At 49.1% G+C, this 22500-nt stretch overlaps 1 protein-coding gene across 3 annotated transcripts in view; it reads left to right on the plus strand.

The window, feature by feature from the left end:
• gcgra (glucagon receptor a) overlaps window positions 1-22500 on the plus strand; it is a 224410-nt gene that overhangs the window by 150855 nt on the left and 51055 nt on the right. For all 3 annotated transcript variants that reach the window (XM_065010816.1, XM_065010817.1, XM_065010818.1), the window contains 7 exons: window positions 959-1055; window positions 1509-1616; window positions 2101-2195; window positions 4467-4573; window positions 10612-10780; window positions 11675-11834; window positions 15713-15773. In XM_065010816.1, coding sequence (XP_064866888.1) covers window positions 959-1055; window positions 1509-1616; window positions 2101-2195; window positions 4467-4573; window positions 10612-10780; window positions 11675-11834; window positions 15713-15773 — 797 coding nt within the window. The remainder of the gene's footprint in view (window positions 1-958; window positions 1056-1508; window positions 1617-2100; window positions 2196-4466; window positions 4574-10611; window positions 10781-11674; window positions 11835-15712; window positions 15774-22500) is intronic.

Below are 22500 nucleotides of genomic sequence, written 5' to 3' on the forward strand. Positions count from 1 at the left end.
TGCCTTTTACATGGTGTCCCTGGCTATCTGTTTACTGACTGTCTGTCCCCCAGGTCTCCCTGGCTATCTGTTTACTGACTATCTGTCCCCCATGTGTCCCTGGCTATCTGTTTACTGACTGTCTGTCCCCCAGGTGTCCCTGGCTATCTGTTTACTGTCTGTCTGTCCCCCAGGTGTCCCTGGCTATCTGTTTACTGTCTGTCTGTCCTCCAGGTGTCCCTGGCTATCTGTTTACTGACTGTCTGTCCCCCAGGTGTCCCTGGCTATCTGTTTACTGTCTGTCTGTCCCCCAGGTGTCCCTGGCTATCTGTTTACTGACTGTCTGTCCCCCAGGTGTCCCTGGCTATCTGTTTACTGTCTGTCTGTCCCCCAGGTGTCCCTGGCTATCTGTCCCCCAGGTGTCCCTGGCTATCTGTTTACTGTCTGTCTGTCCCCCAGGTGTCCCTGGCTATCTGTTTACTGACTGTCTGTCCCCCAGGTGTCCCTGGCTATCTGTTTACTGTCTGTCTGTCCCCCAGGTGTCCCTGGTTATCTGTTTACTGACTGTCTGTCCCCCAGGTGTCCCTGGCTATCTGTTTACTGTCTGTCTGTCCCCCAGGTGTCCCTGGCTATCTGTTTACTGTCTGTCTGTCCCCCAGGTGTCCCTGGCTATCTGTTTACTGACTGTCTGTCCCCCAGGTGTCCCTGGCTATCTGTTTACTGTCTGTCTGTCCCCCAGGTGTCCCTGGCTATCTGTTTACTGACTGTCTGTCCCCCAGGTGTCCCTGGCTATCTGTTTACTGACTGTCTGTCCCCCAGGTGTCCCTGGCTATCTGTTTACTGTCTGTCTGTCCTCCAGGTGTCCCTGGCTATCTGTTTACTGACTGTCTGTCCCCCAGGTGTCCCTGGCTATCTGTTTACTGACTGTCTGTCCCCCAGGTGTCCCTGGCTATCGGTTTACTGTCTGTCTGTCCCCCAGGTGTCCCCAGCTAAGCCATTAAAGGCGTTGATGCAGAGATGGGTGATGTACACGGAGGAGTGTAGCCGCAATCACAGCAGAGAACCGCCGCTCACTGGTGAGAAACACGCGCACACGCCTGCACGCACACTCACACCATAAACACTGTGTAGCACCGTGCATTATGGGAAGATGAAGGTCCTCCGTTCTGCTCTCCCGGTGAGGGTCGGCTGTGGCAGCAGATACAGGGTAGCCTAGTGGTTAGAGCGTTGGACTAGTAACCGGAAGGTTGCAAGTTCAAACCCCCGAGCTGACAAGGTACAAATCTGTCGTTCCTAGACCGTCATTGAAAATAAGAATTTGTTCTTTAACTGACTTGCCTGGTAAAATAAAATTAAAAAATAAACATGTCTATCCTTCATTCCAGGAAGATATTCCCTCCCTCTTCACAGATCTGATTGGACAGGAAGTGTTCCCTCCCCCGTCACAGATCTGATTGGACAGGAAGTGTTCCGATCAACAGTAATTGTTTCCCCCAGATAAAGAGATGTTCTGTAACTGTTTCCTGTAGGTGTTGTGTGTAACAGGACCTTTGACATGTATGCCTGCTGGCCCGATGGACTCGCCAACACTACTGTCAGTGTGTCCTGTCCCTGGTACCTGCCCTGGCACCACAAAGGTGAAGGTTGATGCTGATTGGTTGGTTGATTGATGAATTGATTGGTATGTTGATTGGTGAATAGCTTGTATATCACGTTCAATAAATACCAAACTCACGTCAAATATCTGAAACTTCTGTCAGGTTAGTGTGATAGGTAGTGTGATAGGTAGTGTGATAGGTAGTGTGAAAGGTAGTGTGATAGGTAGTGTGAAAGGTGATAACTAGGTCTGCTTGGGTGTGAAAGGTAGTGAATAGTGTGATAGGGAGTGTGATCTAGTGTGATAGGTAGTGTGATGTCTGTTCCAGTCCAGGTAGTGGTAGTGTGATAGGTAGTGTGATAGGTAGTGTGAAAGGGTAACTAGTCTGCTTGGGTCAGTGAATGACAGTCTATCTGTAATGTGTGTCTGTTCCAGTCCAGCATGGTTCGGTGTACAGGGAGTGTGATAGGTAGTCTGCTTGGGTCAGTGAATGACAGTCTATCTGTAATGTGTGTCTGTTCCAGTCCAGCATGGTTCGGTGTACAGGGAGTGTGACGCGGACGGCCACTGGGTTCCCCAGAAGAACACGAGCGAGTGTGATGCTAATGATCCTGCTCAGGTGAAAATGATGTGTCTCTTGTGAGTGAGGCTCGGGAAATGCTGTGGATAAAATATGGTCATAGAGACATGATGGGAAGGATGTATAGAATGTATTCATGTTTTTCATCAGTGTGAGTGTACTGAGGTGTGTAGGATAAATGTACAGACCATTCAGAAGGTATTCAGACCCCTTACATTTTTCCACATTTTCCGACGTTACTCATCAATCTACACACAGTACCCCATAACTGTCAGTAAGAGTGTCCATGATTGAGTCTTTGAATGAAGAGATTGAGATAAAAACTGTCCAGGTTGAGTGTTTGTTGCAGCCCGTTCCAGTCGCTAGCTGCAGCGAACTAAAAAAAGACGATGTTACAAGGTATGACGCTACAAGCCTGGAACACCTGTATTTGGGGAGTTTCTCCAATTCTTCTTTGCAGATCCTCTCAAGCTCTGTCAGGCTGGATGGATGCGCTATTTGCTGTTTCTTGCAGGTTTTCAGGTTCAAATCAGGATCTGGGCTCAAGTTCACTTTGTTCCGTTCATCTTTTGTTGTCCCTTCTGATCCTGACTTTCAGTGTCCCGTTCATCTTTCCTTGCCACTAGTGAAAAAAACATCCCCACAGGCTGATGCTGCCACCACCATGCTTCACCATAGGGATGGTGCCACCACCATGCTTCACCATAGGGATGATACCAGGTTTTCTCTAGATGTGACACTTGGCATTCAGGCCAAATAGTTCAATCTTGGTTTCATCAGGCCAGAGAATCTTGTTTCTCACAGTCTGGGAGTCCTTTAGGTGCCTTTTGACAAACTCCAAGTCGGTTTCATGTACCTTTCACTGAGGAGTGGCTTCCATCTGGCCACTCTACCATAAAGGCCTGATTGGTGGAGTGCTGCAGTGATGGTTGTCCTTCTGGAAGGTTCTCCCATCTCCACAGAGGAACTCTGGAGCTCTATCAGAGTACCATTGGGTTCTTGGTCACCTCCCTGTCCAAGGCCGGGCAGCCAGCTCTAGGAAGAGTCTTGGTGGTTCAAAACTTCTTCCATTTAAGAATGATGGAGGCCACTTGTTCTTGGGGACCTTCAATGCTGCAGACATTTTCTTGGTACCCTTCCCCAGATCTGTGCCTCGACACAATCCTGTCTCGGCGCTCCACGGACAACTCCTTTGACCTCATGGCTTGGTTTTTGCTCTGACATGCACTGTCAACTGTGGGACCTTTTATAGACTGGTGTGTGCCTTTCCAAACCATGTCCAATCAATTGAATTTACCACAGGTGGACTCCAATCAATGGAAACAGGATGTACATCAATTTCGAGTGTCAGAGCAAAGGGTCTGAATACTTATGTAAATGTAATATTTCTGTTGTATATCTTTAATACATTTGCAAGAAATTCTAAAAACCTGTTTTTGCTTTGTCATTGGTATTGTGATGTCATTATGGGGTATTGTGATGTCATTATGGGGTATTGTGATGTCATTATGGGGTATTGTGATGTCATTATGGGGTATTGTGATGTCATTATGGGGTATTGTGATGTCATTATGGGGTATTGTGATGTCATTATGGGGTATTGTGATGTCATTATGGGGTATTGTGATGTCATTATGGGGTATTGTGATGTCATTATGGGGTATTGTGATGTCATTATGGGGTATTGTGATGTCATTATGGGGTATTGTGATGTCATTATGGGGTATTGTGTTGTCATTATGGGGTATTGTGATGTCATTATGGGGTATTGTGTGTCATTATGGGGTATTGTGATGTCATTATGGGGTATTGTGATGTCATTATGGGGTATTGTGATGTCATTATGGGGTATTGTGATGTCATTATGGGGTATTGTGATGTCATTATGGGGTATTGTGATGTCATTATGGGGTATTGTGATGTCATTATGGGGTATTGTGATGTCATTATGGGGTATTGTGATGTCATTATGGGGTATTGTGATGTCATTATGGGGTATTGTGATGTCATTATGGGGTATTGTGATGTCATTATGGGGTATTGTGATGTCATTATGGGGTATTGTGATGTCATTATGGGGTATTGTGATGTCATTATGGGGTATTGTGATGTCATTATGGGGTATTGTGATGTCATTATGGGGTATTGTGTGTAGATTGATGAGGAAAACATTTAATTTAATACATTTAAAAATAATGCTGTAATGTAACAAAATGTGGAAAAAGTCAAGAATTCTGAATACTTTCCCAATGCAATGTTTGTTATTGTTTCTCTGTGTGTGTGTGTGTGTGTGTGTGTGTGTGTGTGTAGCCTCACTATGGTCAGATCCTCAAGAAGTTCCGGACCATGTACACCGTGGGCTACTCTCTGTCTCTGGGGGCTCTGGTGTTAGCACTCGGAATCCTGATCACTTTCAGGTAACACACACACACACACACCCAGAGACACACACACACACACACACACACAGACAGACAGACAGACAGACAGACAGACAGACAGACAGACAGACAGACAGACAGACAGACAGACACAGACCTGTCCTCTCAGCCACCCACCATGTCCTCTCAGCCACTCAGCCACCCACCATGACCTCTCAGCCACCCACCATGTCCTCTCAGCCACCCACCATGTCCTCTCAGCCACCCACCATGTCCTCTCAGCCACCCACCATGACCTCTCAGCCACCCACCATGACCTCTCAGCCACTCAGCCACCCACCATGACCTCTCAGCCACCCACCATGACACCTCTCAGCCACTCAGCCACTCACCATGACCTCTCAGCCACTCACCATGACCTCTCAGCCACCCACCATGACCTCTCAGCCACCACCCACCATGACAGCCACCCACCATGACCTCTCAGCCACCCACCATGACCTCTCAGCCACTCACCATGACCTCTCAGCCATTCAGCCACCCACCATGACCTCTCAGCCACCCACCATGACCTCTCAGCCACCCACCATGACCTCTCAGCCACCCACCATGACCTCTCAGCCACCCACCATGACCTCTCAGCCACCCGCCATGACCTCTCAGCCACCCACCATGTCCTCTCAGCCACTCAGCCACCCACCATGACCTCTCAGCCATTCAGCCACCCACCATGACCTCTCAGCCACCCACCATGACCTCTCAGCCACTCAGCCACCCACCATGACCTCTCAGCCACCCACCATGTCCTCTCAGCCACCCACCATGACCTCTCAGCCACCCACCATGTCCTCTCAGCCACCCACCATGTCCTCTGAGCCACCCACCATGACCTCTCAGCCACCCACCATGACCTCTCAGCCACCCACCATGTCCTCTCAGCCACCCACCATGTCCTCTCAGCCACCCACCATGTCCTCTCAGCCACCCACCATGACCTCTCAGCCACCCACCATGACCTCTCAGCCACTCAGCCACCCACCATGACCTCTCAGCCACCCACCATGACCTCTCAGCCACTCAGCCACTCACCATGACCTCTCAGCCACTCACCATGACCTCTCAGCCACCCACCATGACCTCTCAGCCACTCAGCCACCCACCATGACCTCTCAGCCACCCACCATGACCTCTCAGCCACTCAGCCACCCACCATGACCTCTCAGCCACCCACCATGACCTCTCAGCCACTCAGCCACCCACCATGACCTCTCAGCCACCCACCATGACCTCTCAGCCACCCACCATGACCTCTCAGCCACCCACCATGACCTCTCAGCCACCCACCATGACCTCTCAGCCACCCACCATGACCTCTCAGCCACCCACCATGACCTCTCAGCCACCCACCATGACCTCTCAGCCACCCACCATGACCTCTCAGCCACCCACCATGACCTCTCAGCCACTCAGCCACCCACCATGACCTCTCAGCCACCCACCATGACCTCTCAGCCACTCAGCCACCCACCATGACCTCTCAGCCACTCAGCCACCCACCATGACCTCTCAGCCACCCACCATGACCTCTCAGCCACTCAGCCACCCACCATGACCTCTCAGCCACTCAGCCACCCACCATGACCTCTCAGCCACCCACCATGACCTCTCAGCCACCCACCATGACCTCTCAGCCACTCAGCCACCCACCATGACCTCTCAGCCACCCACCATGACCTCTCAGCCACCCACCATGACCTCTCAGCCACTCAGCCACCCACCATGTCCTCTCAGCCACCCACCATGTCCTCTCAGCCACCCACCATGACCTCTCAGCCACCCACCATGACCTCTCAGCCACCCACCATGTCCTCTCAGCCACCCACCATGACCTCTCAGCCACCCACCATGTCCTCTCAGCCACCCACCATGACCTCTCAGCCACCCACCATGACCTCTCAGCCACCCACCATGTCCTCTCAGCCACCCACCATGTCCTCTCAGCCACCCACCATGACCTCTCAGCCACCCACCCACCATGTCCTCTCAGCCACCCACCATGTCCTCTCAGCCACCCACCATGACCTCTCAGCCACCCACCATGACCTCTCAGCCACCCACCCACCATGTCCTCTCAGCCACCCACCATGACCTCTCAGCCACCCACCATGACCTCTCAGCCAGCCACCCACCATGACCTCTCAGCCACCCACCATGACCTCTCAGCCACTCAGCCACCCACCATGACCTCTCAGCCACTCACCATGACCTCTCAGCCACTCAGCCACCCACCATGACCTCTCAGCCACCCACCATGACCTCTCAGCCACTCAGCCACCCACCATGACCTCTCAGCCACCACCATGACCATCCAGCCACTCAGCCACCCACCATGACCTCTCAGCCACCCACCATGACCTCTCAGCCACCCACCATGACCTCTCAGCCACTCAGCCACCCACCATGACCTCTCAGCCACCCACCATGACCTCTCAGCCACTCAGCCACCCACCATGACCTCTCAGCCACCCACCATGACCTCTCAGCCACTCAGCCACCCACCATGACCTCTCAGCCACCCACCATGACCTCTCAGCCACCCACCATGCCACTCAGCCACCCACCATGACCTCTCAGCCACCCACCATGACCTCTCAGCCACCCACCACCCACCACCCACCAGCCTCTCAGCCACCCACCATGTCCTCTCAGCCACCCACCATGACCTCTCAGCCACCCACCATGACCTCTCAGCCACCCACCATGTCCTCTCAGCCACCCACCATGTCCTCTCAGCCACCCACCATGTCCTCTCAGCCACCCACCATGACCTCTCAGCCACCCACCATGACCTCTCAGCCACCCACCATGTCCTCTCAGCCACCCACCATGTCCTCTCAGCCACCCACCATGTCCTCTCAGCCACCCACCATGACCTCTCAGCCACCCACCATGTCCTCTCAGCCACCCACCATGACCTCTCAGCCACCCACCATGACCTCTCAGCCACCCACCATGTCCTCTCAGCCACCCACCATGTCCTCTCAGCCACCCACCATGTCCTCTCAGCCACCCACCATGACCTCTCAGCCACCCAGCCACCCACCATGTCCTCTCAGCCACCCACCACCTCTCAGCCACCCACCATGTCCTCTCAGCCACCCACCATGTCCTCTCAGCCACCCACCATGACCTCTCAGCCACCCACCATGACCTCTCAGCCACCCACCATGTCCTCTCAGCCACCCACCATGACCTCTCAGCCACCCACCATGACCTCTCAGCCACCCACCATGTCCTCTCAGCCACCCACCATGTCCTCTCAGCCACCCACCATGACCTCTCAGCCACCCACCATGTCCTCTCAGCCACCCACCATGACCTCTCAGCCACCCACCATGTCCTCTCAGCCACCCACCATGTCCTCTCAGCCACCCACCATGACCTCTCAGCCACCCACCATGTCCTCTCAGCCACCCACCATGACCTCTCAGCCACCCACCATGACCTCTCAGCCACCCACCATGTCCTCTCAGCCACCCACCATGTCCTCTCAGCCACCCACCATGTCCTCTCAGCCACCCACCATGACCTCTCAGCCACCCACCATGCCAGCCACCCACCATGTCCAGCCACCCACCATGTCCTCAGCCACCCACCATGACCTCTCAGCCACCCACCATGTCCTCTCAGCCACCCACCATGTCCTCTCAGCCACCCACCATGACCTCTCAGCCACCCACCATGTCCTCTCAGCCACCCACCATGACCTCTCAGCCACCCACCATGTCCTCTCAGCCACCCACCATGTCCTCTCAGCCACCCACCATGACCTCTCAGCCACCCACCATGACCTCTCAGCCACCCACCACCACCATGACCTCTCAGCCACCCACCATGACCTCTCAGCCACCCACCATGTCCTCTCAGCCACCCACCATGACCTCTCAGCCACCCACCATGTCCTCTCAGCCACCCACCATGTCCTCTCAGCCACCCACCATGACCTCTCAGCCACCCACCATGACCTCTCAGCCACCCACCATGTCCTCTCACCATGTCCTCTCAGCCACCCACCATGCCACCCACCATCCTCTCAGCCACCCACCATGTCCTCTCAGCCACCCACCATGTCCTCTCAGCCACCCACCATGTCCTCTCAGCCACCCACCATGACCTCTCAGCCACCCACCATGTCCTCTCAGCCACCCACCATGACCTCTCAGCCACCCACCATGACCTCTCAGCCACCCACCATGTCCTCTCAGCCACCCACCATGTCCTCTCAGCCACCCACCATGTCCTCCTCTCAGCCACCCACCATGTCCTCTCAGCCACCCACCATGACCTCTCAGCCACCCACCATGTCCTCTCAGCCACCCACCATGACCTCTCAGCCACCCACCATGTCCTGTCTCAGCCACCCACCATGTCCTCTCAGCCACCCACCATGTCCTCTCAGCCACCCACCATGACCTCTCAGCCACCCACCATGTCCTCTCAGCCACCCACCATGACCTCTCAGCCACCCACCATGTCCTCTCAGCCACCCACCATGACCTCTCAGCCACCCACCATGTCCTCTCAGCCACCCACCATGACCTCTCAGCCACCCACCATGTCCTCTCAGCCACCCACCATGTCCTCTCAGCCACCCACCATGTCCTCTCAGCCACCCACCATGTCCTCTCAGCCACCCACCATGTCCTCTCAGCCACCCACCATGACCTCTCAGCCACCCACCATGTCCTCTCAGCCACCCACCATGTCCTCTCAGCCACCCACCATGACCTCTCAGCCACCCACCATGTCCTCTCAGCCACCCACCATGACCTCTCAGCCACCCACCATGTCCTCTCAGCCACCCACCATGACCTCTCAGCCACCCACCATGTCCTCTCAGCCACCCACCATGACCTCTGTCCTCTCAGCCACCCACCATGTCCTCTCAGCCACCCACCATGTCCTCTCAGCCACCCACCATGACCTCTCAGCCACCCACCATGTCCTCTCAGCCACCCACCATGTCCTCTCAGCCACCCACCATGACCTCTCAGCCACCCACCATGTCCTCTCAGCCACCCACCATGTCCTCTCAGCCACCCACCATGTCCTCTCAGCCACCCACCATGTCCTCTCAGCCACCCACCATGTCCTCTCAGCCACCCACCATGTCCTCTCAGCCACCCACCATGACCTCTCAGCCACCCACCATGTCCTCTCAGCCACCCACCATGTCCTCTCAGCCACCCACCATGTCCTCTCAGCCACCCACCATGTCCTCTCAGCCACCCACCATGACCTCTCAGCCACCCACCATGTCCTCTCAGCCACCCACCATGACCTCTCAGCCACCCACCATGTCCTCTCAGCCACCCACCATGACCTCTCAGCCACCCACCATGTCCTCTCAGCCACCCACCATGTCCTCTCAGCCACCCACCATGTCCTCTCAGCCACCCACCATGTCCTCTCAGCCACCCACCATGTCCTCTCAGCCACCCACCATGTCCTCTCAGCCACCCACCATGACCTCTCAGCCACCCACCATGTCCTCTCAGCCACCCACCTCATGTCCTCTCAGCCACCCACCATGTCCTCTCAGCCACCCACCATGTCCTCTCAGCCACCCACCATGACCTCTCAGCCACCCACCTTGTCCTCTCAGCCACCCACCATGACCTCTCAGCCACCCACCATGTCCTCTCAGCCACCCACCATGACCTCTCAGCCACCCACCATGTCCTCTCAGCCACCCACCATGTCCTCTCAGCCACCCACCATGACCTCTCAGCCACCCACCATGACCTCTCAGCCACCCACCATGTCCTCTCAGCCACCCACCATGACCTCTCAGCCACCCACCATGACCTCTCAGCCACCCACCATGACCTTGAATGGACATGTCAGTGAAGCAAGGTAGCTCCACTGACCTTACTGTTTGGCCACCTATTGACAGTAACCATACAGATATACATATTCTAATTCCATTCCTTTAATCTCTGTTATATTACCTCTGCTGTAGTTGACATTCCCCCTAACAGGAAGCACATTGCCCCCCCCCCCCCTTACTACAGGAAGCTCCACTGTATGAGGAACAACATCCACATGAACCTGTTTGCATCCTTCATCCTGCGTGCTCTGTCCATCCTGATAAAGGACGCCATGTTGGAGGCTCCCAGCGTCAACATCGGACAGGACCAGGATGTTACAGACTATGAGGTGGAGTGGCTCGTCAACAACGAGGTGTGTTGTTGTTGTTGTTGTTTGTCTGAAAGAGTCGTGGTCAAAAGTAGTGCCGTTCAACAACAAGGTGGGTGTGTTGGGTTGACCAGGGTGAGGTAAAGTGGCCAGTCAACAGCAAGGTGGGTGTGTTGAGTTGACCAGGGTGAGGTAAAGTGGCAGGTTAACAGCGAGGTGGGTGTGTTGAGTTGACCAGGGTGAGGTAAAGTGGCCAGTCAACAGCAAGGTGGGTGTGTTGGGTTGACCAGGGTGAGGTAAAGTGGCCAGTCAACAGCAAGGTGGGTGTGTTGGGTTGACCAGGGTGAGGTAAAGTGGCAGGTTAACAGCGAGGTGGGTGTGTTGAGTTGACCAGGGTGAGGTAAAGTGGCCAGTCAACAGCAAGGTGGGTGTGTTGGGTTGACCAGGGTGAGGTAAAGTGGCCAGTCAACAGCAAGGTGGGTGTGTTGGGTTGACCAGGGTGAGGTAAAGTGGCCAGGTTAACAGCAAGGTGGGAGTGTTGAGTTGACCAGGGTGAGGTAAAGTGGCAGGTTAACAACAAGGTGGGAGTGTTGAGTTGACCAGGGTGAGGTAAAGTGGCAGGTTAACAACAAGGTGGGTGTGTTGAGTTGGGTTGACCAGGGTGAGGTAAAGTGGCCAGTCAACAACAAGGTGGTTGTGTTGTGTTGAGTTGACCAGGGTGAGGTAAAGTGGCCAGTCAACAACAAGGTGGTTGTGTTGTGTTGAGTTGACCAGGGTGAGGTAAAGGATTATAAGGGTTTGATCTCTGAAGCATTGTTTAGCCATAGTGGAGGATTATAAGGGTTTGATCTCTGAAGCATTGTTTAGCCATACTGGAGGATTATAAGGGCTTTGTTAGGTCTTGAAACGTTTTTTTTTTGTGTGTGTTGTGTCCTGTAGACGGCGGTGGGGTGTCGTATCGCCGTGGTGATGATGCAGTACAGTATCATGGCTAACAGCTATTGGCTGCTGGTGGAAGGCATCTACCTCCACAACCTGCTGGTCATCACCGTGTTCACTGAGAGAAACTACTTCAACATCTACCTGTGTATCGGCTGGGGTGAGGAGGGGGAGGAGAGGGAGGAGGAGGAGAGGAGGGGGATGGGGGGGTGAGGAGAGGGGGAGGGGGAGAAGGTGGAGGATTGGGAGGGGAGGAGAGGGAGGGGTGGAGGTTGTGTATTTGTCGCAGCATAGCACATTATATACCAGAAGACAGAGCATTTTCTAATATGTTTGGTAGCCAGACACCATTATAGACATCTATTATAGATATAGTCACCCTCAGGGTTAGGTAGTAGAGATATTATAGATATAGTCAGTCTCAGGGTTAGGTAGTAGAGATATTATAGATATAGTCAGTCTCAGGGTTAGGTAGTAGAGATATTATAGATATAGTCACCCAGGGTTAGGTAGTAGAGATATTATTAGGTAGATATAGTCAGGGTTGTAGTAGAGATATTATAGATATAGTCATCCACAGGGTTAGGTAGTAGAGATATTATAGATATAGTCACCCTCAGGGTTAGGTAGTAGAGATATTATAGATATAGTCAGTCCAGGGTTAGGTAGTAGAGATATTATAGATATAGTCACCCTCAGGGTTAGGTAGTAGAGATATTATAGATATAGTCAGTCCAGGGTTAGGTATAGGTAGTAGAGATATTATAGATATAGTCACCCTCAGGGTTAGGTAGTAGAGATATTATAGATATAGTCACCCTCAGGGTTAGGTAGTAGATCTATTATAGATATAGTCACCCTCAGGGTTAGGTAGTAGATCACCCTCAGGGTTATTATAGATATTATAGATCAGTCTCAGGGTTAGGTAGTAGAGATATTATAGATATAGTCACCCTCAGGGTTAGGTAGTAGAGATATTATAGATATAGTCAGTCTCAGGGTTAGGTAGTAGAGATATTATAGATATAGTCACCCTCAGGGTTAGTTAGTAGAGATATTATAGATATAGTCACCCTCAGGGTTAGGTAGTAGAGATATTATAGATATAGTCAGTCTCAGGGTTAGGTAGTAGAGATCTATTATAGATATAGTCAGTCTCAGGGTTATGTAGTAGAGATATTATAGATATAGTCACCCTCAGGGTTAGGTAGTAGAGATATATTATAGATATAGTCACCCTCAGGGTTAGGTAGTAGAGATATTATAGATATAGTCATCTTATTATAGATATAGTCACCCTCAGGGTTAGGTAGTAGAGATATTATAGATATAGTCAGTCTCAGGGTTAGGTAGTAGAGATATTATAGATATAGTCAGTCAGTCTCAGGGTTAGGTAGTAGAGATATTATAGATATAGTCACCCTCAGGGTTAGGTAGTAGAGATATTATAGATATAGTCACCCATTATAGATATAGTCAGGGTTAGGTAGTAGAGATATTATAGATATAGTCAGTCTCAGGGTTAGGTAGTAGAGATATTATAGATATAGTCACCCTCAGGGTTAGGTAGTAGAGATATTATAGATATAGTCACCCTCAGGGTTAGGTAGTAGAGATATTATAGATATAGTCAGTCTCAGGGTTAGGTAGTAGAGATATTATAGATATAGTCAGTCTCAGGGTTAGGTAGTAGAGATATTATAGATATAGTCAGTCTCAGGGTTAGGTAGTAGAGATATTATAGATATAGTCAGTCTCAGGGTTAGGTAGTAGAGATATTATAGATATAGTCACCCTCAGGGTTAGGTAGTAGAGATATTATAGATATAGTCACCCTCAGGGTTAGTAGTAGAGATATTATAGATATAGTCAGTCTCAGGGTTAGGTAGTAGAGATATTATAGATATAGTCACCCTCAGGGTTAGGTAGTAGAGATATTATAGATATAGTCACCCTCAGGGTTAGGTAGTAGAGATATTATAGATATAGTCAGTCTCAGGGTTAGGTAGTAGAGATATTATAGATATAGTCAGTCTCAGGGTTAGGTAGTTAGGATCTATTATAGATATAGTCAGTCTCAGGGTTATGTAGTAGAGATATTATAGATATAGTCATGGGTTAGGTAGTAGAGATATTATAGATATAGTCACCTCAGGGTTAGGTAGTAGAGATATTATAGATATAGTCACCCTCAGGGTTAGGTAGTAGATCTATTATAGATATAATCACCTCAGGGTTAGGTAGTAGAGATATTATAGATATAGTCACCCTCAGGGTTAGGTAGTAGAGATATTATAGATATAGTCAGTCTCAGGGTTAGGTAGTAGAGATATTATAGATATAGTCAGTCTCAGGGTTAGGTAGTAGAGATATTATAGATATAGTCAGTCTCAGGGTTAGGTAGTAGAGATATTATAGATATAGTCACCCTCAGGGTTAGGTAGTAGAGATATTATAGATATAGTCAGTCTCAGGGTTAGGTAGTAGAGATATTATAGATATAGTCAGTCTCAGGGTTAGTTAGTAGAGATATTATAGATATAGTCAGTCTCAGGGTTAGGTAGTAGAGATATTATAGATATAGTCACCCTCAGGGTTAGGTAGTAGAGATATTATAGATATAGTCACCCTCAGGGTTAGTTAGTAGAGATATTATAGATATAGTCACCCACAGGGTTAGGTAGTAGATCTATTATAGATATAGTCACCCACAGGGTTAGGTAGTAGATCTATTATAGATATAGTCAGTCTCAGGGTTAGGTAGTAGAGATATTATAGATATAGTCACCCACAGGGTTAGGTAGTAGATCTATTATAGATATAGTCAGTCTCAGGGTTAGTTAGTAGAGATATTATAGATATAGTCACCCTCAGGGTTAGTTAGTAGAGATATTATAGATATAGTCACCCTCAGGGTTATGTAGTAGAGATATTATAGATATAGTCAGTCTCAGGGTTAGGTAGTAGAGATATTATAGATATAGTCACCCACATGGTTAGGTAGTAGAGATATTATAGATATAGTCACCCTCAGGGTTAGTTAGTAGAGATATTATAGATATAGTCACCCTCAGGGTTAGTTAGTAGAGATATTATAGATATAGTCACCCTCAGGGTTAGTTAGTAGAGATATTATAGATATTGTCAGTCTCAGGGTTAGGTAGTAGATCTATTATAGATATAGTCAGTCACCCTCAGGGTTAGGTAGTAGATCTATTATAAATATAGTCACCCTCAGGGTTAGGTAGTAGAGATATTATAGATATAATCAGTCCTCAGGGTTAGGTAGTAGAGATATTATAGATATAGTCAGTCTCAGGGTTAGGTAGTAGAGATATTATAGATATAGTCACCAGGGTTAGTTAGTAGAGATATTATAGATATAGTCAGTCTCAGGGTTAGTAGTAGAGATAGATATAGATATTATAGATATATTATAGATCACCTCAGGGTTAGGTAGTAGAGATATTATAGATATAGTCAGTCTCAGGGTTAGGTAGTGAGATCTATTATAGATATAGTCAGTCTCAGGGTTAGTAGTAGAGATAGATATAGATTTATAGATATAGTCAGTCTCAGGGTTAGTAGTAGAGATATTATAGATATAGTCACCCACAGGGTTAGGTAGTAGAGTATATTATAGATATAGTCACCCACAGGGTTAGGTAGTAGATCTATTATAGATATAGTCAGTCTCAGGGTTAGGTAGTAGAGATATTATAGATATAGTCACCCTCAGGGTTAGTTAGTAGAGATATTATAGATATAGTCAGGGTTATCAGGGTTAGTTAGTAGAGATATTATAGATATAGTCAGTCTCAGGGTTAGGTAGTAGATCTATTATAAATATAGTCACCCTCAGGGTTAGGTAGTAGAGATATTATAGAGATAGTCAGTCTCAGGGTTAGGTAGTAGAGATATTATAGATATAGTCAGTCTCAGGGGTTAGTTAGATAGAGATATTAGAGATAGATATAGTCAGTCTCAGGGTTAGGTAGTCTATTCGTTTGTGTGTGTTTAATGTGATTCTCTCTGCAGGTGCCCCTCTGATCTTCCTGGTGCCCTGGGTGATGGTGAAATACCTGTATGAAAATGAGGAGTAAGTGCCTGCATGCGTGAGTGAGTGCCTGCATGAGTGCGTGAGTGCCTGCATGAGTGAGTGAGTGCCTGCATGAGTGAGTGAGTGCCTGCATGAGTGAGTGACTGAGTGCGCATGAGTGAGTGAGTGCCTGCATGAGTGAGTGAGTGCCTGCATGAGTGAGTGACTGAGTGCCTGCATGAGTGAGTGAGGGCCCTCCCGGTGTCCGAGTGCCTTCACAAATGTGTCACTCTCTCTCCCTCACCAATGTGTCCCTGACCCAATGTGTCCCTGACCCAATGTGTCCCTGACCCAATGTGTCCCTGACCCAATGTGTCCCTGACCCAATGTTTCCCTGACCCAATGTTTCCCTGACCCAATGTGTCCCTGACCCAATGTGAGTCCCTGACCCAATGTGTCCCTGACCCAATGTTTCCCTGACCCAATGTTTCCCTGACCCTAATGTGTCCCTGACCCAATGTGTCCCTGACCCAATGTGTCCCTGACCCAATGTGTCCCTGACCCAATGTGTCCCTGACCCAATGTTTCCCTGACCCAATGTGTCCCTGACCCAATGTGTCCCTGACCCAATGTGTCCCTGACCCAATGTGTCCCTGACCCAATGTTTCCCTGACCCAATGTTTCCCTGACCCAATGTTCCCTGACAATGTGTCCCTGACCCAATGTGTCCCTGACCCAATGTGTCCCTGACCCAATGTTTCCCTGACCCAATGTGTCCCTGACCCAATGTGTCCCTGACCCAATGTGTCCCTGACCCAATGTTTCCCTGACCCAATGTGTCCCTGACCCAATGTCCCTCCCTGACCCAATGTGTCCCTGACCCAATGTGTATGACAGGAGAGAAATTGTGATACAAATAAACAAAATAACTTCTAGTTCAAACCAGTTCTGAGTAGTACTACTGGTTCAAACCAGTTCTGAGTAGTACTACTGGTTCAAACCAGTTCTGAGTAGTACTACTGGTTCAAACCAGTTCTGAGTAGTACTACTGGTTCAAACCAGTTCTGAGTAGTACTACAGGTGATATAACCTCTAGTTCAAACCAGTTCTGAGTAGTACTACTGGTTCAAACCAGTTCTGAGTAGTACTACTGGTTCAAACCAGTTCTGAGTAGTACTACTGGTGATATAACCTCTAGTTCAAACCAGTTCTGAGTAGTACTACTGGTTCAAACCAGTTCTGAGTAGTACTACTGGTTCAAACCAGTTCTGAGTAGTACTACTGGTGATATAACCTCTAGTTCAAACCAGTTCTGACTAGTACTACTGGTTCAAACCAGTTCTGAGTAGTACTACTGGTGATATAACCTCTAGTTCAAACCAGTTCTGAGTAGTACTACTGGTTCAAACCAGTTCTGAGTAGTACTACTGGTTCAAACCAGTTCTGACTAGTACTACTGGTTCAAACCAGTTCTGTACTACTGGCGATGCAGTGATGCATGACTGATGACACCTGCAATATTTTTAGAGACAAGGAATTGAGAGGTCAGACAGCCTGCTCTCTCCAAGTGAAAATCCCTGCAGTGTTCCTTGGAGGATCTTGGTCAATTTAGCAGAAGATTTATAGTCAAAAGCTGTGACCTAAAACCATTTAGCGGTTGACGGGAATGTCTGTTTTGAACACAGTCAGGTTAGTAAACCAGGAAACCTCCTGCGATGTGTAATGCAGGAAACCTCCTGCGATGTGTAAACCAGGAAACCTCCTGCAATGTGTAAACCAGGAAACCTCCTGCGATGTGTAAACCAGGAAACCTCCTGTGATGTGTAAACCAGGAAACCTCCTGCGATGTGTAATGCAGGAAACCTCCTGTGATGTGTAAACCAGGAAACCTCCTGTGATGTGTAAACCAGGAAACCTCCTGCGATGTGTAATGGAGGAAACCTCCTGCGATGTGTAAACCAGGAAACCTCCTGCAATGTGTAATGCAGGAAACCTCCTGCGATGTGTAAACCAGGAAACCTCCTGTAATGTGTAAACCAGGAAACCTCCTGCGATGTGTAATGCAGGAAACCTCCTGCGATGTGTAATGCAGGAAACCTCCTGTGATGTGTAAACCAGGAAACTTCCTGCGATGTGTAATGGAGGAAACCTCCTGCGATGTGTAATGCAGGAAACCTCCTGTGATGTGTAAACCAGGAAACCTCCTGCGATGTGTAATGAGGAAACCTCCTCTGATGTGTAAACCAGGAATCCTCCTGCGATGTGTAAACCAGGAAACCTCCTGCGATGTGTAATGCAGGAAACCTCCTGCGATGTGTAATGAGGAAACCTCCTGTGATGTGTAAACCAGGAAACCTCCTCTGATGTGTAAACCAGCAAACCTCCTGTGATGTGTAAACCAGGAAACCTCCTGCGATGTGTAAACCAGGAAACCTCCTGCAATGTGTAATGCAAGACACCTCCTGTGATGTGTAAACCAGGAAACCTCCTGTGATGTGTAATGCAGGAAGCCTCCTGTGATGTGTAATGCAGGAAACCTCCTGCGATGTGTAATGCAGGACACCGCCTGCGATGTGTAAACCAGGAAACCTCCTGTGATGTGTAATATAGGAAACCTCCTGCGATGTGTAATGGAGGAAACCTCCTGTGATGTGTAAACCAGGAAACCTCCTGCGATGTGTAATGCAGGAAACCTCCTTCGATGTGTAATGCAGGAAACCTCCTGTGATGCAGGAAACCTCCTGTGATGTGTAATGCAGGAAACCTCCTGTAATGTGTAATGCAGGAAACACCTTGTGATGTGTAATGCAGGAAACCTCCTGTGATGTGTAATACAGGAAACCTCCTGTGATGTGTAATGCAGGAAACATCCTGTGATGTGTAATGCAGGAAACCTCCTGTGATGTGTAATGCAGGAAACCTCCTCTGATCTGTAATGCAGGAAACCTCCTCTGATGTGTAATGCAGGAAACCTCCTGTGGTGTGTAATGCAGGAAACCTCATGTGATGTGTAAACCAGGGAACCTCCTGCGATGTGTAATGGAGGAAACCTCCTGCGATGTGTAATGGAGGAAACCTCCTGTGATGTGTAATGGAGGAAACCTCCTGTGATGTGTAAACCAGGAAACCTCCTGTGATGTGTAATGCAGGAAACCTCCTCTGATCTGTAATGCAGGAAACCTCCTCTGATGTGTAATGCAGGAAACCTCCTGTGGTGTGTAATGCAGGAAACCTCATGTGATGTGTAAACCAGGGAACCTCCTGCGATGTGTAATGGAGGAAACCTCCTGCGATGTGTAATGGAGGAAACCTCCTGCGATGTGTAATGGAGGAAACCTCCTGTGATGTGTAATGGAGGAAACCTCCTGTGATGTGTAAACCAGGAAACCTCCTGTGATGTGTAATGCAGGAAACCTCCTGCGATGTGTAAACCAGGAAACCTCCTGCGATGTGTAATGCAGGAAACCTCCTGTGATGTGTAATGCAGGAAACCTCCTGCGATTTGTAAACCAGGAAACCTCCTGCGATGTGTAATGGAACGTTAAGCTTCTAACACTTAGAACCGAGATGATTACACTCAGAGGAAAGGAGAACATCCCCAAGAAGATCAACTGTCTCTTACGGTCCTTAATCTTTTATTCAGAGTCCAACCTCTCCATTCTCTACTCTCTTACGGGACTGTAGTACCCTACTTCATACTGTCTTAGGGTTACTGTACTATAGTACCCTACTTCATACTCTCTTAGGGTTACTGTACTATAGTACCCTACTTCATACTCTCGACGGGACTGTAGTACCCTACTTCATACTGTCTTAGGGTTACTGTACTATAGTACCCTACTTCATACTGTCTTACCGGACTGTACTATAGTACCCTACTTCATACTGTCTTAGGGTTACTGTACTATAGTACCCTACTTCATACTCTCTTAGGGTTACTGTACTATAGTACCCTACTTCATACTCTCAACGGGACTGTAGTACCCTACTTCATACTGTCTTAGGGTTACTGTACTATAGTACCCTACTTCATACTCTCTTAGGGTTACTGTACTATAGTACCCTACTTCATACTCTCGACGGGACTGTAGTACCCTACTTCATACTGTCTTAGGGTTACTGTACTATAGTACCCTACTTCATACTGTCTTACCGGACTGTACTATAGTACCCTACTTCATACTCTCGACGGGACTGTAGTACCCTACTTCATACTGTCTTAGGGTTACTGTACTATAGTACCCTACTTCATACTGTCTTACCGGACTGTACTATAGTACCCTACTTCATACTGTCTTAGGGTTACTGTACTATAGTACCCTACTTCATACTCTCTTACGGGACTGTAAATAAATCTAATCAAATCAAATCAAATTGTATTTGTCACATACACATGGTTAGCAGATGTTAATGCGAGTGTAGCGAAATGCTTGTGCTTCTAGTTCCGACAATGCAGTGATAACCAACAAGTAATCTAACTAACAATTCCAAAACTACTGTCTTATACACAGTGTAAGGGGATAAGGAATATGTACATAAGGATATATGAATGAGTGATGGTACAGAGCAGCATACAGTAGATGGTATCGAGTACAGTATATACATATGAGATGAGTATGTAGACAAAGTAAACAAAGTGGCATAGTTAAAGTGGCTAGTGACATAAGGATGCAGTCGATGATCTAGAGTACAGTATATACGTATGCATATGAGATGAATAATGTAGGGTAAGTAACATTATATAAGGTAGCATTGTTTAAAGTGGCTAGTGATATATTTACATAATTTCCCATCAATTCCCATTATTAAAGTGGCTGGAGTTGGGTCAGTGTCAATGACAGTGTGTTGGCAGCAGCCACTCAATGTTAGTGGTGGCTGTTTAACAGTCTGATGGCCTTGAGATAGAAGCTGTTTTTCAGTCTCTCGGTCCCAGCTTTGATGCACCTGTACTGACCTCGCCTTCTGGATGATAGCGGGGTGAACAGGCAGTGGTTCGGGTGGTTGATGTCCTTGATGATCTTTATGGCCTTCCTGTAACATCGGGTGGTGTAGGTGTCCTGGAGGGCAGGTAGTTTGCCCCCGGTGATGCGTTGTGCAGACCTCACTACCCTCTGGAGAGCCTTACGGTTGAGGGCGGAGCAGTTGCCGTACCAGGCGGTGATACAGCCCGCCAGGATGCTCTCGATTGTGCATCTGTAGAAGTTTGTGAGTGCTTTTGGTGACAAGCCGAATTTCTTCAGCCTCCTGAGGTTGAAGAGGCGCTGCTGCGCCTTCTTCACGACGCTGTCAGTGTGAGTGGACCAATTCAGTTTGTCTGTGATGTGTATGCCGAGGAACTTAAAACTTGCTACCCTCTCCACTACTGATCCATCGATGTGGATAGGGGGTGTTCCCTCTGCTGTTTCCTGAAGTCCACAATCATCTCCTTAGTTTTGTTGACGTTGAGTGTGAGGTTATTTTCCTGACACCACACTCCGAGGGCCCTCACCTCCTCCCTGTAGGCCGTCTCGTCGTTGTTGGTAATCAAGCCTACCACTGTTGTGTCGTCCGCAAACTTGATGATTGAGTTGGAGGCGTGCGTGGCCACGCAGTCGTGGGTGAACAGGGAGTACAGGAGAGGGCTCAGAACGCACCCTTGTGGGGCCCCGTGTTGAGGATCAGCGGGGAGGAGATGTTGTTGCCTACCCTCACCACCTGTGGGCGGCCCGTCAGGAAGTCCAGTACCCAGTTGCACAGGGCGGGGTCGAGACCCAGGGTCTCGAGCTTGATGACGAGCTTGGAGGGTACTATGGTATTGAATGCCGAGCTGTAGTCGATGAACAGCATTCTCACATAGGTATTCCTCTTGTCCAGGTGGGTTAGGGCAGTGTGCAGAGTGGTTGAGATTGCATCGTCTGTGGACCTATTTGGGCGGTAAGCAAATTGGAGTGGGTCTAGGGTGTCAGGTAGGGTGGAGGTGATATGGTCCTTGACTAGTCTCTCAAAGCACTTCATGATGACGGAAGTGAGTGCTACGGGGCGGTAGTCGTTTAGCTCAGTTACCTTAGCTTTCTTGGGAACAGGAACAATGGTGGCCCTCTTGAAGCATGTGGGAACAGCAGACTGGTATAGGGATTGATTGAATATGTCCGTAAACACACCGGCCAGCTGGTCTGCGCATGCTCTGAGGGCGCGGCTGGGGATGCCGTCTGGGCCTGCAGCCTTGCGAGGGTTAACACGTTTAAATGTCTTACTCACCTCGGCTGCAGGGAAGGAGAGACCGCATGTTTTCGTTGCAGGCCATGTCAGTGGCACTGTATTGTCCTCAAAGCGGGCAAAAAGTAGTACCCTACTTCATACTCTCTTAAACTCTCTTAGGGTTACTGTACTATAGTACCCTACTTCATACTCTCTTAAACTCTCTTACGGGACTGTACTATAGTAACCTACTATAAACTCTCTTGTTCCCCTCTGTGTTGTGTTGAGCCTTGTTTTCAGGGCCTCAGTTCTGTGGTCCTCTGTTTGACAGGTGCTGTCTGTATGTTATCCTCAGTGCTGTCCCTCTGTTTGACAGGTGCTGTCTGTATGTTATCCTCAGTGCTGTCCCTCTGTTTGACAGGTGCTGTCTGTATGTTATCCTCAGTGCTGTCCCTCTGTTTGACAGGTGCTGTCTGTATGTCAGCCTCAGTGCTGTCCCTCTGTTTGACAGGTGCTGTCTGTATGTCAGCCTCAGTGCTGTCCCTCTGTTTGACAGGTGCTGTCTGTATGTTATCCTCAGTGCTGTCCCTCTGTTTGACAGGTGCTGTCT

This window comes from Oncorhynchus nerka, linkage group LG26 (genome assembly GCF_034236695.1).
Source record: "Oncorhynchus nerka isolate Pitt River linkage group LG26, Oner_Uvic_2.0, whole genome shotgun sequence".
NCBI classification, from domain to species: Eukaryota; Metazoa; Chordata; class Actinopteri; order Salmoniformes; family Salmonidae; genus Oncorhynchus; species Oncorhynchus nerka.